Source organism: Astatotilapia calliptera, chromosome 18 (assembly GCF_900246225.1).
Source record: "Astatotilapia calliptera chromosome 18, fAstCal1.2, whole genome shotgun sequence".
Classification (NCBI taxonomy): domain Eukaryota; kingdom Metazoa; phylum Chordata; class Actinopteri; order Cichliformes; family Cichlidae; genus Astatotilapia; species Astatotilapia calliptera.
In genome coordinates this window covers 20,361,864-20,380,013 of record NC_039319.1, presented here as the reverse complement: position 1 = coordinate 20,380,013, position 18,150 = coordinate 20,361,864, and the positions used below count along the sequence as shown (strand labels likewise).

General features: G+C 40.2%; 1 protein-coding gene across 1 annotated transcript in view; it reads right to left on the bottom strand.

The window, feature by feature from the left end:
- The window catches only part of yeats2 (YEATS domain containing 2), a 28,396-nt gene extending 11,790 nt beyond the window's left edge, over window positions 1–16,606 (bottom strand). Inside the window, exons 1-18 of the mRNA XM_026149080.1 lie at window positions 16,360–16,606; window positions 15,860–15,965; window positions 15,641–15,738; window positions 15,402–15,494; window positions 14,513–14,746; window positions 14,311–14,429; window positions 11,231–11,392; window positions 9,850–9,961; window positions 8,289–8,333; window positions 8,033–8,201; window positions 7,563–7,805; window positions 6,747–6,914; window positions 5,718–5,809; window positions 4,773–4,961; window positions 4,439–4,664; window positions 3,528–3,686; window positions 2,404–2,531; window positions 621–767 (exon numbers count right to left, since the gene is read on the bottom strand). Of these exons, the coding sequence (XP_026004865.1) occupies window positions 621–767; window positions 2,404–2,531; window positions 3,528–3,686; window positions 4,439–4,664; window positions 4,773–4,961; window positions 5,718–5,809; window positions 6,747–6,914; window positions 7,563–7,805; window positions 8,033–8,201; window positions 8,289–8,333; window positions 9,850–9,961; window positions 11,231–11,392; window positions 14,311–14,429; window positions 14,513–14,746; window positions 15,402–15,494; window positions 15,641–15,738; window positions 15,860–15,959 (2,484 nt within the window). The 5' untranslated portion in view covers window positions 15,960–15,965; window positions 16,360–16,606. The remainder of the gene's footprint in view (window positions 1–620; window positions 768–2,403; window positions 2,532–3,527; window positions 3,687–4,438; window positions 4,665–4,772; window positions 4,962–5,717; window positions 5,810–6,746; window positions 6,915–7,562; window positions 7,806–8,032; window positions 8,202–8,288; window positions 8,334–9,849; window positions 9,962–11,230; window positions 11,393–14,310; window positions 14,430–14,512; window positions 14,747–15,401; window positions 15,495–15,640; window positions 15,739–15,859; window positions 15,966–16,359) is intronic.
- Between the last annotated feature and the right edge of the window lie 1,544 nt (window positions 16,607–18,150).

Sequence of the window (18,150 nt, the reverse complement as noted above, 5' to 3'; positions counted from 1 at the left end):
TTAGCTGAGTGGGCCATATTTCTGTTGCAAGGGCAGCATTGTTTAAACGCTGAGTATGCAGTGACATTTCTAGTAACAATTATACTTCTCTAATACACTATCGTGAAATGAGCATGCCCCTCTAACAATGTGCAAAATACAACTTTCAGTGTGTGGATGACAGATCGTGAACTGTGTTATGAAATTATATTCCCAGCACAACACTAATCCATATACTTCCAAATGAAAAAGAAAAGACCTCTGAAGATATTTCATTGTCAAAGAAAATACAAAAGCATTTCCACCACAAAATCTGAGATTTGGCAGGACGGTCATAATTTAGTGGTCAAATGAGGGAGGCAATCAGTGAAGTAACATACAGCAATGCGTAAAAATAAAGAAGAGAAGAAGAATGAATATTTCATTAAGAATATTAAAGAGGAAAATGACTGCAGAGCAGGAACAAAAGAGCTGGCAAACCCCACACGAGTCCTACTATCACAGAACTGGAAGACCCAAAAGACAAGCCTGTGTCGAAATCAGACTGTCAAAGAAACAACTAAGAAACACAGAAGCAGTAGTAACTACAGCAGCATTTGTGTTACACACTGAACAGCTTACAGTAAACTCTCCACACTGACCTGAGCCAAGATGGCTGCCTTCTGTCCGGCTGTCACTCTAATAGCCTGCTGGCTAGCAGTTGCAGGAGATGATGCAGCATGACCTGCCGAACCGGAACTCCCCTGCTTCCCCGAACCTTGTGCGGGCTGACCGACCAGAAACGTACCCTGAGAAAACAGAACAAGAATGACTAAAGTGCAGCTCTAATGACACACAGTCAGGTCCAAGAGTTTTTGGACAATGATTTTTGTTTAATTTTGCCTCTGTACGCCAGCACTGTGGATTTTAAATCAGTGTGTGACTGTACAGATTATCAGCTTTAATTCAAGGAGCTTAAAAGTCCCGCTTTAACTGTTTAGGATTTACAGGCATTTTTATACAAAGTGCACCACATTCAAATGCTGAAAATTAAAATATGTTCCAGTGTAACGCTTGTTTTCAATGACTGGATGACATTTTTTGCAGTCAGAAGTCTAGAACACCTGGACATTTACTGCAGCCATCTTTTTACCTTTAGTTTTAAATTAAATAACTGAAAAGCTTGTTCTATAAATAATAAATATTTATTCTTCGTTGCCTTGAGATACTCTTAGGTTGCTTTTGCAGTATTCTTTAGGTCATTATCCATTTTCTCTGTGGAGCACCGGCCATCTGTTTTGCAAATTCCTATATTTTTTGACTTACTACCCATGAGTCTGGTTCACATTGGTCTCAAGTTTTCCCCCCAGAAGTAGGCGGGCTCTTTCAGGTGTTTTCTGACACAGTCCAATACAATTTCATTGCCTGGACTCAACTCCACAAATTTTATATGTTTAATTCATCATGAAATAACTAAGGACATTAACTAGGCATCATCTGGCCATAAAACTATCTGTTAGCCTCTCTCTCTGTACCTCTGTATTTGAACCATGACACCAAGAGAAATTCCTTGTTTGTGTACAAACTTTGCAGTAAACGTGATGCTGATTCTGTCAGTCCAGTTACTTTTGAGCACCTTTTTAGTGGTGAACGGCTGTAATTCTTTGACAGTTCATGCATATACGGCAAAACATAATGCAAAAGCAACTCAAGAATTTCTCGAGGCAAAGACCAGGGATATTCTTCAGTAAACAGGCCAGTCACCTATTTCAACCAACAAAGTGTTCAGTTACTGGATACAAACAGGCACACAAAATCAGTCACTACAGTGGTGTAACTACTAAAAACAAAATTTGTCTTTGTCTAAAATCTTACAGACTTATTGTATTCAAAGGCCATAAAAACTGGTTTCAGGTCAGCCTAGTAAACCCACACAGGATCAGCCAGGCTTAATATATCACCAATATTAGACTTTAAATTACATACAGTACAAGGTTACATGATGTGCACAGTATGACTATTTTAAGCAGTACAATGCTTCCATTACATTTTAATTTTTTATAACATAATAGCTACGGAAAATTCAATTAGCCCTCTAGGTCAATTGATCCTCTAGGTCCTAATTAGAATGTGGGAGTGCGCCGGCTCTTTGGCTCATAAGAGAGACTGACATGAAATTTTACAGAAAAAAAAGATGGCTCTTGAAGAATGATCATTATTAGGAAAGCAGGACCCAGTGTCTATGTGGAAATTTGAAACCTCTGCGCGTGCACACACACACACACACACACACACGCGCGCACACACACACTCTAATTAAGAACAGGTCAGTCAAATATGAACACTCTAATAAGCAAAGATGAGATACATACAGAGCCACAAATTATGTTGTGCCAGTGTGTGACTGCATTTGTCGTTAGTAAAGGAAAAAGTGGGTCTACCCACCTGTGGGGTCTGTTTAAGGATATAAGATGTGTAGGAGAGGTTGGAAGGTAGATTGCTTGAAGAGGAAGAGGAGGAGGAGTTGTGAGAGCCCCCAGAGACCGCTGATGAGCTGTTCTGGGACTGCTGACCTAAATTACAGAAATCCACATAGATCAGTCTCATTTCATATGAAAAATCCAGAGTATCAGTGCTGCCATTTCAAAGAAGGGCAAAGGCACGATTGTGAAGCAGAGCAGGGCAGTGCAATGTTGGCTTACTGCTGTGAAAATCCAAATGTCTTTAAGCAGAAAAACAGATGACTGTAACTGACTCACTGTCCAGCAGCAGTAACTGGCACTAACATGCCTCAAGTTGTAGAGTCACTTCAGAAGTGGATTTCTTTTTCCAAACTTTATGACGAGCTGGAAGCCAAAATATTTTTTAATACAGATGTCTACAACTTGGAGGCATGGATGAAAATGTCGCAGTGAAAGGTTTTTGCCTGGGATGCTGACCCCAAATACTGAGCTGCCAACAAAATCAAGCATTGTTTTCAGTTTCTATCAACACTGTTGAGTAAGCTACCCGCTCCAGGCAAATGCCTATTTCTAACACCTAGTAATTTATGACATTATACACCTGCTAGAAAATGTTGTGCAGCTTCACATGTTGCAGGTTTTCTTGCATATTAAATACCCACATACTGTAATCCACAGAGACTGTCCTGGAAACCATATTTAAGTGGTAAAGCTATACTTTGGGATATTAAACTTAGAATAATTATTCTACATTAATTCATGAAATACACTATAATCTTGCAGGTCCTTGCAATATAAAACATGACAACGCTAACCTGCATTTTCCATTTTGCTGCTACAAAGATACACTGTCACAGAGTTCTATTAAAACATGGTGACACATCCAACAAAGATTGACTACAAGCAGTTTAAACAAACAAACCCTTTGCTTGGTCTTAATAAACATGAATAGGATTGAGAAAAGCATGTGACTAAAACACTGACACAAAAGGAGCAATACCATGTCAATGGAAACTGATATGGGTTTTTTAAACAGTGGCTGTATAAAAATATTATTTACGATTATTATTATATATATTTAATAATATAGGACGCAACATGTCTCACTTCCACTGGAGGCCCGGAGGATTGCTCCCTGTGGGATGAGGAGCAGCTTTCCTTTCCCCGAGGGGTTCTTGCTGTTGGTGGTCAGGTAGAGTTTGGTACCTGGTGGCAAATTGGCCAGATTGGCTAAGTTGTTGGCTGGCAGCTGAAGTGTAGCCATCACTAGGAACAAACACAGAATAAAAGAAATAATAATGATTACTCACTCAGCTCTAAAACTGCAAACATTTTAAATAAAGAAGATGATATTAATATAGGGTAGAGACACATTGTTTCTAAATGTAATTCAACTATTAAAAAAAGGAAAAAGAAAAAACACACAACCAAAAAAAACTAAACAAAAAACAAACAAACATTGATGACCCCATTGAAGTGTTCCCCCACCTCAGAGTCAAAGTTAAACCCAGAGCAGAACAGAGTGTGAATGCTTGTCTGTGTCTCTGTGTTATCCCTGTGACAGACTGCCGACCTGTCCAACTTGAATAACTCCCTTTCTCCCTATGACAGCTGAGAAAGGCTGCAGCACCCCAGTGACCCTGAACTGAATAAGCAGTTAAGAAAATGGATGAATGGATGGAGTTGGCATGTCACCAGAATCCTTTAATACCAAACTTGTCACAGTGAAAACATGACAATACTTTTCACTATTGTAGCATCATTCGTTTTTGATACAGCAGGCACTGTTATACAGAAATCAACTAGGTTACGATGTAATGTAATGTTGTGTTTGAGTGCATGGGGCAACCATTCTGTCATTCGGGGGGTATTTCATACTGTGGTTTTAAATTGGGGATCAAAGATCATGTAATTCTACTAACAGCCAGGATGGGATTTGAAATTGTAACAACAACTTGGGCTGCTATAAAATGAAACTGTTCTTTTATGTGTGTGTGCGAGTGTATTTAATCTCTGACCTCCACTCTTGCCACCTGAACCACCAGCCGCCTTGGTACCCTGGTGTCCAGAAATGCCACTGGCTCCACTGACGATGGCTTTAGCAACTCCCTGAGCCAAAACCTGCTTTCCACTCATCACCTTGGAGACAGAAGGGTTGCCCTTGGCAACCAGAATTTGTCCACTGCTGATAGCAACCTGTTTGACTGAAGACTGAAGCCCTGAGCTAACAGGAATACCCAACATCTAGAAGAAAGAGAAGAAACTATTTTTTTTAAATGACTGTGGCCACACACATACGTACTTATCATTGCAGGTTTGCGTCTGTGCAGGTTTGTCTGGGTGACAACTGACCTTGCTACTAGTGGCCCCTGTCCCTCCACCAGTCTGTTTCTGGGCCGACATGGAGATCATGTGACCCCCCTTCACTGCGACAAACTGGTGTCCTGCTGTAGCGCTAGCTTGCTGTTGCTGACTGGTTACTGTGGAAACCATCGGCTGTTGCTGTGTTGAAACTTCCCCTGGCTCTTGCTTGATAATAACCTGCACGGGAAACATGGAGAGAGGGACTCGAAACACAACTCCGCACTGCTTTGAAACCACAGCGGGTTCATAATGCAGCTGCTATATATCAGTTACCAATTACATTGTCTGGTTAAAAGAAAACATCACATAAATGATTAATACGATGCACTCTGACTGTAAAGAAAGATCTGATTATTCTTTTTTCAGCAGGCTGCAGTGCTGCAAGAAAAGATGTTACTTAAAACAGATTTCGTAAAATCAGCATCATCATTTATTCATCGGGTCCATGTTTTGATATTCCCCATATGTCCTCATCTGGGGTGCCTTTCAGTGTGAGAGCAGATGTCTGTAGTTTACAACAGAGAAAACTAAAGAATCTGAACCAATCAGAGCTCCAATGTGATAAAACAGGAATTTTAGGCCAGATCATATTTCGCTCATTGTGGACAATAAAGGGATCATTAGCATGTGCGAGTAGGATGACATTAAAGCAAGCTAATGACACATTTTGCGTGAAAAAGAACTGTGCAATTCTCTCTGCAAAGCTCCCCCTCCCCCATCCTCAGAACTATGTCCTATTTAAATAGCTGCCAAGGCACTCACAGCTGCTGAAGATAGCACCCTGGCTTACTATTAATATCACACTGCTTTGTTAATGTTGCTTTAAACACAAATAATACAAGGACTGTCTTCATAGTTAGAGGACAGGGCAGTAAAAATGGATAATGTTTGTCACGTTTAAGGTTGTAACCCAGTAAGGCTCTACCAACTCACCTTCATCCCTGAGGACAGGAAGGTGCCAGTGTGAACTTTAGGTGCTGGGGAGCGAGTGCCCTGAGTGGCAGACTGTTTAGTGGATGGGCTTCCTGTGGAATAATTAACAAACATACAAACACAATAAGTCACAGCACAGATGAGGGTGAGGATTCACCACCCTTCCTGTCAGCTTTTCGAGAGATATCGAGGCCACTGTGGTGCCAGGTGACTGTTTCCTCTCAGGGTTGACTGACTCGCAGAGCTGAGCCCCACCAGAGTTTTGTTCCTTACTCACTGCATTAAAATCTGTTTTACTGCAGGACTGGTGAATCAGCCAAAACACCCACATCTATCTCATCCACTCTGATAAAACATAATTTAAGAACACTCTAACCTTGTTGCCGAATCTGGGTGAGCAGTGCATTTGTGAAGGAAGTGTAGGAGTGGCTGAGTGGGTGTGAGACAGCAATCTACAGGAAAGAGCTCCTAAGTGGAATATGACCTGATGCTGGTGCTGAGAGGAAGTAAACACAATGACTATCATCATGCAAGATGATTGCTTGATGATGCGCAAAATGCTCAGATGGCAATAAAACTCATCTTTTTATGGGGACTTACACACACACATCACATAGAGAGGAAAAAACTGTTTGGAGTGCAGGGTCTTCTCGAATAGCCCCCTAATCTGGCCATGAAACACACTGACTCAGTTACCATGGTAACCTCTCCTTTAGCAACCATCCTGCTGGCTCACCACACGTCATAATTTAGGAGTGCAGGTAGGGAGAAAGAAAACAGCAAAGAGGGAATACATAATGTTAGAAAGTAGACTTTAAAGGGATTAAAGAGGGAAAAAAGTGCAAAGAGAGAAACAAAGAGAACAGAGAAGTCTGAAGGGCACTGTTCATCGTCTGTCCTGCTATAAAGTGGATTTTTCACAGCCATTTTTATATCCCATGTGGGCGGCTCAGACACCGCTTCTCAATTTTGCTCCAGGTCCACTTCCGATTTCAAGCAGCACTTTAACACTGAGTAGGAGAAGTGTACCTGTGGAGGCAGCGGATGAGGAAGCCATGCCGATAACCTGGCCCGGTTTGTCAACAATGATATAAGGATTGTTGAGCACAGAGGATGAGCTCTGCTTGCAATGGACAGGGGTGGAGGTCGTGGGTGTGCGGGGCAGCGGGGAGTGGCTGGGTGTGGAGATGGGTGACCCTGTGGGGGAGGAAGTAGGGCAGTTATTGTATGAGTAATTCTCTTGGACTTAATTTTTTATGAAACTTATTTTTTCTCATTTTTAAAAGGGGCTCTGAAATATGTTATCGAAAGATAAAATTCATGTCACATGACCTTTTTGCCACTGTTTCCATTCTCTGTGTTTTGTTTACAGTTGCCTTTACAGACATTCGAAACTATAATCAGCAGTTTTCCAAATCTGAATTAAAACATAATGGCGTTTTTCTATTTTTATGTACTTTGTTTGGCTAATGCAAGAAATATGCGCCTGTGGGAACACAAAAGAAGCTTTTGTCAACCCCTACTGAGCAGTACTGCATCTTCCTAACAATGAATGTATTCATACCAACTTCACTAAGCTGAGAATCAGTGTCAGTGCTGGGAAACAATATGTTGAAATTACAAGCAAATGGAAAAATAATGTCATCCAACTTCAATGTCAGTGAGGCGTTTGCTGTCAACACTTCTTAGTGATTTACAAATTTCACCTCAACAAAACCTGAAATAAAGAAGTTATAATCACAGGGCATCTTTATTGTGTAAACTTAGACCATCTTATTTATGATGAATTGGATTCTTTAGAAACAATATGACAATTTTACAAGGACAGTGGGTGGAGACACGTACCTGAAACTATTTTACAGCTCATTGTGATTGGTTGGAATGATTTCCCAGGAGACTCAGCAGGACTGGGTGGTTGTCCTTGGGGAACAATCTTGCAGCTTGCTGTGATAGGCTGGAAGGCAGAGTTGCCATGGGAACCCAGAGTGACTCTGTCACCGGCCTTGGGCCGTGTTGGAGTGTGTTCACCAGCAGCAAGGCCTGCGCTATGAACACCTGCAGGCCTCCCCGACTCTGTCTTTATGAAAACTGCAGATGGAAGAACAATTTTTATTGAACATCATCTGGTTTTGATAATAAGCTGACATAAAATGATTGTAAGGCCAAGAAACCACTGAAAACTGGTTTATTCTGGTTTAGTTTTATGGAGAGAAAATAAACAATCCTACTTTTCTGTTAAGCAGTCCAGTATATACACACCCTCAGGTACATGATCCCTATTATTTTAAATGTGCAAAAATAATCTGCTGGTGTACCTTTGTCTACACTGGAGTCATGTGACACAGGAGAACTACAGCGTCCATAAGTCTGGGCCAGAGAGGCAGTCAAAGTGGGGCTGGCTGCTCTGTGAGTCACCTTGGAGGAAGAAGGCTGAGGGATGTAGTCTTCCCCAAGAGAATCCCTGTGAAGCTCCACATCAACCACCTGGAACAAATATAAATCAACGTCAGAGTGAAGCTCTGAAGGGAAAAAAAGTCATAGCAAGAAACAAAGTGAACATTTCTAACTCACTGTTTCTACCCCGAGCGTCTGCAGTCCAGTGTATGTTCGGTCGAGCTGTAGGAAAACAGAAGAAAGGATATAGACAGCAAAGTTATGCAGCAGAGTTACTGAACTGTATAAACACATTTTAGTGCAATATACTATGATTACTTATTTGTTTAAGAAATGTCAACATCTAATTACTCTGAAATCAAACTGGACTATATCACTATGCATTTCTAAAAGCAATGAAAGTTCTTTAGTTTAAAAAGGCGAACGTGATTGTAATGCAGACTGAAAAAAAGATACTAGACAGGTGCTTTTCAGTGGGGCAAAAAAAGCAAGCCATAACAGGAGAAAACTTGCTGAAGCACTCAGCTATTAAAATGAAAAAATATTTAATAAAACTGGTAGAAGCTCAGCAAATAAAACCCGTTGACCCAGTTAACGTTTTAATTGATGTATTCAAGGGATTTATCAAAAGACTTGATTGAACTGTTTAGGAAGTCCAAGGCCTTTACGGCACAAACCTTCAGCTGCTGCTTGTTTGTTGGTCTCTCTGCCTTCAGTTTTGTATTTAATAACTGTAAATTAAGCATCGTTGGGTTGAGATCAAGTGACCAACTTGGCCATTAAAAGTAATACGTTTTCTTTGCCTTGAGAAACTTGCGCTGCTTGCTCTTTTGGGTCATTATCTATTTACTCTGCAAAATGCTGTCTGGTGAGTTCTGCAGTATTTGTCTGAATGTGAGCAGAGAGCACAGCCCTGCACACAGAATGCATCCTGTTACTTCTATCAGCAGGTCATTTGGTATGCTTCAGATCATGAGTTGTTGCTCTCCTTCTCCATATTTTTCATTTCATCCACAGAACTGTTTACAGAACAGTGCAGGCTCTTTGAATTTTTTTCTAGCGGAGTCTACTCTGCACTTCTTTTTCCTGAGTATAACAACTGGTTTTCAGCTTGTTGTAAACCCTACATGCATGTCTTGATTTTAGATGCTGAAAATGATACACCTACCTCCTCAAGAGTTTTACTTTCTTATGTTATATTGTTATCATGTAACAATGATGTCAACATGCAAATCAGTTCACCACCTTTAAATTATAGATTTGGGAATTTTTGCCATCTTTCTGATTGGTTTGTTTTATTGTTGCTTTCTGCTGCTTGTCAGTCAGTTGTCCAGTTCTTTCAGAGTCTTCCTCTTTTTGAGGGACTGTGGACAAAAATGACTATTTCCTAAACTGCTAATGCAATATCTTTGGAAATCCCCTTGAGTTAAAGCTGATAGTCTGCACTTCAATCACACACTGACTGAATTTAAATACACTGTGGTGGTGTCCAGAGGCAAAATCTGCAAATATTGTGTATTTGTCAAAAAATAAAATACTGACGTGAATGTATGTAATCCTTTTAAGTTTCCTGCCTAAATCCTGTACACTTTACACACATGTGAAATTCAGCAGTAGAAGTCAGACCCACTGGCTTGTCTACAATAGGCTCTGAAAATTGGCACAAGGAAAGACAAAGAGTCCTCATCTAACGAGAAAAGTAAAGTGAATGATGATGTGGTCTGTAAAGTATTCTGACCTTTAGCTGGTGGATGATGTCAATACGTTTGTTGCGAGGGTCTTTAAAATGGATCTGGATCCTCACAGGAAACTCACCCCAACCGCGGCGCGTTAAATGAAAGGGAGGCTCACTGAGAACAGACACATTTGAACTGCCTTATGCAACACTGTTAAAATTCAAATATAAGTCAGGATGAAAAAAATATATAGTAAAGATGAATCACTATGCCTTTATTTAAAAACCAATCTGTTTTCTAGCCTGGACCGAGTTAAGAATCTCCTAAAAATCAATGACTTGAAAAACTCACATGTTCTCCTCCTTTGAAGCTTGACATTCTCATCCCAACATAACAGACATTGATCTGACTGCAAGGGCATGTGCATGTGCCTGCGTATCATGTGTGTATTCAAGCGCAACCTATAAGTGAAGCAGGTGTTTTTTTCCACTTCACTTCATCCCTTCATCTACAGTCAGGCTGTGCTGGGAGTCAGCAGAGAGCATCAGCGTAGGGCTCACTGGGAGTGAAGGTTTGAGTTACGTGGGGGGAGCTTGTGAGCTGCTGCAACAGCAACGTGAGCACTTTGTCAGTTCAAACAGCTGGGAAGCTACAGCTGAGGATAAGGACTGCTGACTGATGAGAGAGATCATTTATTCAGAAGCTGCAGGCAACCTTAAATCCTGAGCCATTTTTAGAGGGTAATGCCAACAATTAGACATTTGAAGTGCATATTTCAAGGCTACCTAACCTCTGTTGCTTGTGAATGATTGCTAAATTAAGTGTGTGATGCTCATCTATACACCTAACTGCTTTAGGCTAAGGCAAGTCTGGACCACTTAGGTGTGCCTGCTATTAGTCTTGTTGACGTTGAGTTCTGGCTGACTCGCTGTGCAGCAAATGACGTTGCCTAATGATGTGTGTACAATCTGCATAACAAATTTGTCATCTTTTAATTTTCTTAAAAGCTGTAAGATTTTGCTGAAGTGATTACTGCTTGGTAAGACAAATATTGATTTTCTACAAAGCGATGAGACTGATAGGGGTTGAATGCGCTGCATCATCAAACCTACACGAGGGGGCAGTGTTTGCTAAAAGTTGATCTAAAGGATTTTCACCGAGCTGAGAATTATTATGTAATATTGTTTGTATAATTCTTGCAGTTTTGGCAAGTGATGCTTGGAAAAAGGTGGATCAAAGGACTTATTTATCACGACAAAGTTAGAAGTAAATATTTTATCTAAGAGCTACGAAACACTGCAAGAACAAATCTTTCTTTTTGTCTTCCTTCTTCTCTTTAATTAAATTCTTTCTAACTTCTTTTATTCTGCAACATTAGTACATGAAACTGCATGACTGCTTAAAAAACATTTGAAAACACATTTCATTAAAACTGGCACAAACCTGACTTCCACGAGGTCGTTGGGTTTGTAGCTGGGATGCAGGAAAAACCAAACTTTCTTGACAAAGTGGTCGATGCTAGGTTCTCTCCTTGAGCCTCTGACGTACACCATCCACTTATGAGTAGACTGGTCATTCTCTTCCCGCTTATCAGGTGGAATGTACCTGAGAATAATAAACAAAGAAGAAAAATCTCAGAGGTAGTGAAAACATTGGATTGAGGTAATGCATAGATGGTTTACAGAAGAGTTAAACACCACCCAAGATGAAGAGCAGGAAGGTAAAGTGAGACTGAAAATGAAGGGGTGTTTTTTTCTTTAAATCTTTACAAAGTATTTGGAAAGAGGAGACAGACAAGGAGGTGCTACATGACTAATTTCAACACCGCTTTAATAATTTTCTGTCATAAAGTTTCCGTCTTAAATCAAACACCGGTTGGAAGCCTGGAGGAACTTAAAATCTCATCTGATCAAATCCTTTCTGATTAATAAACCTGTACTAAAATATTAAGTGTGCTAAAAAAATATCTCAAAGTTTTCTAAACTTAATATGCGCTTCATTGATGATGAGTATCGCTGGCACCCTTTTCCGCTCGAGTCTGTCTGTTATGCTGGAACAAAAAAAACCTCACCTTTGACGAATGGTAGGCACCCATTTGTCAAAATAAAAGCCTCATTACTATACAAAATGCAGTCACGAAACTCTACAGGTGTGTGGCTAACATGAAAATGAAGGCCAAGTTCAACAGCAGGTGTGGTCTGACCCATAAGAGCTAAAACGTTACGTAATGTACAATTAAAAAGTGAGTATCTATTTATATGGGGTCTGGGGTCAACATGCTCATGAGTATCATGGCAGGTGGGATCCCAACGTATTATTAACTGAGTGTAATTTTACCTGTGCAGTCTTGAGGAACGGAAAACTGTCCACCCAGGGGCAAAATAAATTAGGTAAAATGTATTCTCAATCTTCTTCAAGACCACACTTGCAGGAAAACTGATTTGTGGCTCATCTCTTCAGTGCACAATCATGCATGAGAAAAATTCAGCTGACTAAATAAAATAAGAAAAACCAACCCCGACTGCCACAGTTCTTCTAATGTTTAGCCAATAATGAATAAAATCAGCTCTCTTTCTACTTAATTTCTGATCCTGCACATGAACCCTAAACCAGCTGCGGTTCAAGATGGCCGATTTGTGGTATAACTGAGTGATATATGAATGATAACTGAACTTTCAAAATAAGAGACATGCAGTAGTTTATAAGCAAGTCCATCGCAGTTTGTGTTTTCCTCCAAGACTGATTAAAAATAAAAAAAATAGACAACACTGAATGCAGGTAGGCAGCCTTTTCTATAATACCTGCCCGAAGCTTAAGTGACTTTCTTATTAAAAATTTTTACATTTCATTTATTCTCAAAATTAGGGCTGAACGATATATCGCATTTGCGATAATATCGCGACATGATCAAGTGCAATTTTCTAACCGCAAAGGCTGCGATTATACTCTGGACATGTCCAAATTCATGGGCTGCATCCTCCTGAGGCCGCATTTGTAGACCGATTACGTCACAGCGACGTGCCGAAGGCTGTCCAAATTACTACCATATCCCAGAATTCATAGCGCGGCCCAGCCAAACTCCAGTTTCCAGCAATGGCGGCCGCTACTAAGTTTTAAAATTACTCATACTAATCTTTCTGGGTCACAAAATAAACTTTTAACATATTTTCAGGCGAGAAAGTAGTTGTGTAAACATCAAATATCTGCTCGGTTTATCAAGATATCCCATATTTGCAAAAGTGCTTCGACGTTTTCAGAGGCGTCTGCTACCCACCAGCTCGACAGCTAGCCGGGAGCTCGAGGGTTACTGATGCGGCCGAGAACGGCACAACTCCCGGCACATCATTTTCAGATCACCGCGGAGTTTCGCTGCTCGGGTTAAACGTAATATATAAGTCACTTAGACAACCTAAAAATGTTATTGTTGGGCTTTTTTCAGTGTTTTGTTTGTTCGTGAGTAAATCGGTTTGGCTGAGATTAAAGTTATTAGATTAGATAAAATAAAACTTTATTAATCCCCCGGGTGGGTTCCTCCTTGGTTTTCACACAGCTGACTAAACGTCAAACAGAAAACTTATTAAACAGAAGTATGAAACAGTCGAGAATTTACGCCAGTGTCTGGTTATATTTTAGATAGCAAGAAGCAGACGGCCGAGTTTATTAAACTCCACCGAGACAGCGGTGACGCTAATCAGAACTAGCCTTCTGATTAGCTAATCAGAACTAGACCGTCCAATTTCACGCCTTTAAATTTTAAAGGCGTGTTTGTGTGTGTGTTTATACAATTGCTATTATGTTTGCACTTTATGTGTAATGTTACTGACTGCAGAGATCAGTAAGATGTGTGTATTTTTTATTTATTAGTTTTATTTATTTAATATTATTTTTTAATTGAATGACTGTCTAGTAGTTCACAGATGTCGAAAAACTGAGTGTGGTAAAGCCACTGATTTTTTTTATGTATATTTCTGCAATCTGCACATTGCACTGACTTTCATTTTAATGTTTACACCAGGGTTCCTTGTCAGCACTTTATGCTCAGATGTTTGTAAGCTAAAAATAAACTATTGTGTATGTTCAAATATACTGTTGTGATTGAAGAAGTTAAATAAAAATGTCAGTCATCAATTCATGCATCACCTCATGTCATCATAACAGAGGTCTGTCTTCCAGGAAAGAACAGTTTAAAATTAATGTAATATAGTATTGGCCATACTATATGATGTATTGCTTGTCTTTGTTTAATAATACAGAAGACAAAGACCTTAAAAAATAATCGCATATCGCATCGCAATCGCAATATTGGGGCAAAAAATCGCAATTAGATTATTTTCCATAATCGTTCAGCCCTACTCAAAATTGTGTGTTTCTGAAATTCTAAGACAAAACACCAGGCTTCCCACGTGAAGAGTATCTATTTCAACAACACTTTCTTTTCAATTCTGAGTTCTAATCTGAAAAGTGTGTTACAATGTAATTAGTCACCAAAGAAATGACAGACATTTTTTAATTTGGTTACGTACTTGGATACATTTCCTACTACGATTGTCTTCTTCACATAAAGTCTAGATGCATCGTCCCCAGTAGAGTGGTAGGTCACTCTCTGCTCTGCGCCTGCAGACGATGGTACACCGAATGTGTCCTACGGCAACAACAACGGCAATGCTTTTATTAACCGATCATCAAACAGTCAAGAACTCCACAATTTCTGCCAGGTGAACTTACTTTGCCTGTGTTGCGTCCGGGTCTGCGCTCCTGCCTGCTGCTGTCCTCTCTCCAAGATCCTTCTCCATTCCTCTCAGCACCATCTCCTTGCTGTGAGAGAGACTCGGACTCTGATTGAACCAACGATTGAGTCTCAGAGCCCTGGTTGAGAGGGGAAGAAGAACGGGAAGGAGACTCCAGGAAGCGTCGGATGGCTGGATGGTTCAGCACAGCAGGGTCGCTCTTGGAGGTATGCTATGGGACATAGAAGAAAATTTAGGTCAATGTTTCTATATTGTACCACCACATAGAGTAGCAGACAGCTGGCTATTACCGTCTGCAATAACACCACTATAAAGTTTTATGCCCTGTGTTTATAATCCATAGTGCATGTAACAGTTCAGGAGCCAATTTAGTACCTAAAAATGGAGCTACTTCAACAACCTTGAACAAAAAGACAATATTTTGCAAAATATGCAAGGAAACTGTTCCAGCTGAAGATGGAAGCCACAAATGTGTTTCACCACTTGAGGCAAATAAACACCATAAAGTACAACCAGGCTACACAGGAGGCGACACTAAGAGCTGGTGATGTGCAACCTAAATGTCAACAAAAGACTCCACCAAGCATCACTGATTCACACAGGAGGTGCACTCCAGATGACAGGAAGAGGGGGGGAGAAAGCTCTACCTAAGAAACAACATCTTAGGTGGAAAAGATTTTTCAGATTTACATAGTTAAGTGTAACAATTGTTCAGTTAAAGTGTTATTTTATATTTTTACTTCCCAGGGGAAACAATACCTAGGCTACTTGTGTGCCTACATTTGACTTACCGTGTACTACTACTATTGCACTACAATTTTGAGGCTGTATCATCCAACTCTGTGTGCAAATGAATGGGAATTTACCTCTGAGAGCTTTGTCAGTCCAGCACTGGCATAGTAATTAGCTACTATGCATGCCCTGAGCTTGTCCATCATCCTCCTGGCTTCATTAAGACGCTGCAAAGCAAAGAACAGTTAGCCGGCATGCTGTGTATTACACTTAAACGTGAAGAAGACCTGTAAGTTATTGTCCATGTTAAGTTTTTATGCAGTAACAAGTAAAGTAGAGTAAAACAGATTTAAAAGAAAGTATCACCGGATACCTGACTTATCACATCTATCTCATGCTCTTTGTTCTTCATCTCCAAAGAAAATTGCTCCTTGATGATGGTTTCAATCTTCTGAACTGTTGCTTCTCGAGCTGGATAAAATAGGGAATAGGGAATGAACTTATCTCCAAGACCAGGACAAAGCTGATAGCTAATTTTGACCACAACAAGCAAAGCAGGTGTACTGGCTCAGGGTTCAGAGCATGAACTTACCACTATGTTCAGCCGCCTTGTTTCTCTTACTGTTTTGGACCAGAGAAACGTCCTCATAGTCGGGATCATTGCCCTCTATCTTCCTTTTAATTCCCGACATGGCTTCCTGTAAAGAAGGGTATAATTAGAAAACGTGTAGCTAATCACTTATATGCTCTGATGTACATGATTTGCTCTGCACTTAGCACAGGATTAGCTGCATAGCAGGGAAGCTATAGATAATTGACAGCAATGCCCACAGCTAACCTCAGTACTGATTAGCCAAACAGGTATGCCAACATGGGTTAGCAGGATGTCCACTGCCTACCACGCTATTTCAAGCGTCGACCGATTGTCTAAGATTCATTTAGCACGAATGCACATCGCATTTTAGTGTGTCTCACCACCGCTATCATAAATAAACATATACATATCGTCCATACAGCCAGCAGCACTCTGACGTTAGCAACCGCTAACCTTGCTAATTTAGCTAACGTTAGCACACAGTTGTACATACATACCGGTTCAGGCTGTACAAAATGCAAATTTTCTGGAGTACTCTGTGATGTGGAGCAACGTTTCTTTGAAAGGCGTGTGTTTTTTTAATTCAACGTGAGCATATCCGTTGCGTTTTTAGTATATTCAGACCACACTCGTGTTTAGGGAATTGCTAAATCTCGAGCTCTACAAGTAAGCTAACTAAATAGTGGATAGTTAGCCTTGCAGTTTAGCCAAACAGCCACAAGGGACCGCTGTTCTACCAAATGGATTGAAAACGAGGCGTGGAATGATAGGTATTGTCACCTTTCAGAAGACTGCTTCCCTGGAAAGGATGTTTTATTGTCATGATCAAAAGCGTAACCCGTCTTACAAGCCCTTAGTAAACTAACTACTCTGACAAGATGTTGGTGAAGATGGCATGCATGCCACCCTGTCAAACCTCATTACAACTAGCCATCATGGTCTATTCTAAAGAACTTTATGGGGATTTTACTCCAGTGTTATCATTGCAGGAAGTTTTTTTTGTTTTGTTTTTTAGTGTCTGATTCAGTGGAACTCTTTGGAGGTATTGCATTACAGGGTTGAGTAACCCTTTGTATGAGCAAGCTATATTTGAACTATCATAGGCACTATTAGTCTAACATGTTTAAGCTTGTAACTGCTGTCAGGCTGCATGCCACTAATTAGAAGGCAAATAACACCAGACAAGAAGGGGATCAGTTCATCTTATTTAGCTTTAGCGGAGCTTCACACTTCATCAGACATCAGTTCCACAGTAAACATGTGATCATAAAGGCAATTAAACAGATAACCTTGTCAGGGTTATACAACATTATTTTGCTGTGCTCTTGCAATGAATTGTCCTATCACGTACACATTTCCTTTTAATGAAGCAGAGAAGAAGATCAAACAACATCCTGTTAAATTTTCTGTGGATCCGATACCAAGTAAAAACAGCACTAGTATTGTCAATACCGACATGATACTCGATACTGATACTTTAACCTTATGTTATGTGGCAGCGGAGTGTCATGATTTATAGATTAACCCCCATCAGATCATCAATTTACATATTCTAAGTACATTAATTAACAGTACAAAACACACCTTTCAGCTTTTAATGTATTTTGAAATTGGGGTTTTTTGGAGACCTGGAATTTTTTTTATTAGTCCTTTATTGATCCAGGTAAAAATCTCATTGAGATTAAAAATCTCATTTCCAAGAGAGACCTTGAGATGTGCACATGTGAATGTGTAAATGTGCCTCTAGTTGCAGTATTTTCCAGTCAACATTCAATTAATATGGGTGTCACTTTAGCTCAGTGGGTGAGCAGGTGGGCTGTGAGCGGTTCCAGCTTCATTGTTGTATCCCTTCATCCCTTCGTATGGTCTCACTTTCAGGTAGGTCTGTGTTGCTCACGTTGGTACATGGAGTTAAACCAAGCATTTTACTCAAACCAGATCAGACCTGCAACTATACCACAGAGTTGGCATCCTCAGTAATTTATGTTAGCTGCCACTCAGCTGGATAACTGACGTGACAACATGCTGCCAGAGCCAAAAATCTTATAATCACAGCTGATTAATGAACTGTATAGTATTATCCCGTCTGAGAATGCATGTCCCTGATGAGCTCTTTGCATATATCAGAACACAGATGTATGGGTAAGGCATGTCTTCAATTTTTCCCATAATGTTTGGGGTAAATGTAGCGAGACGGTAACAATCTCTGAGAGGATTCTTTGTGGTTTTCATTAAACCAAAGCATAATATGGAGAATATAAATCACATGAGACTTAAATAAAAAGGGC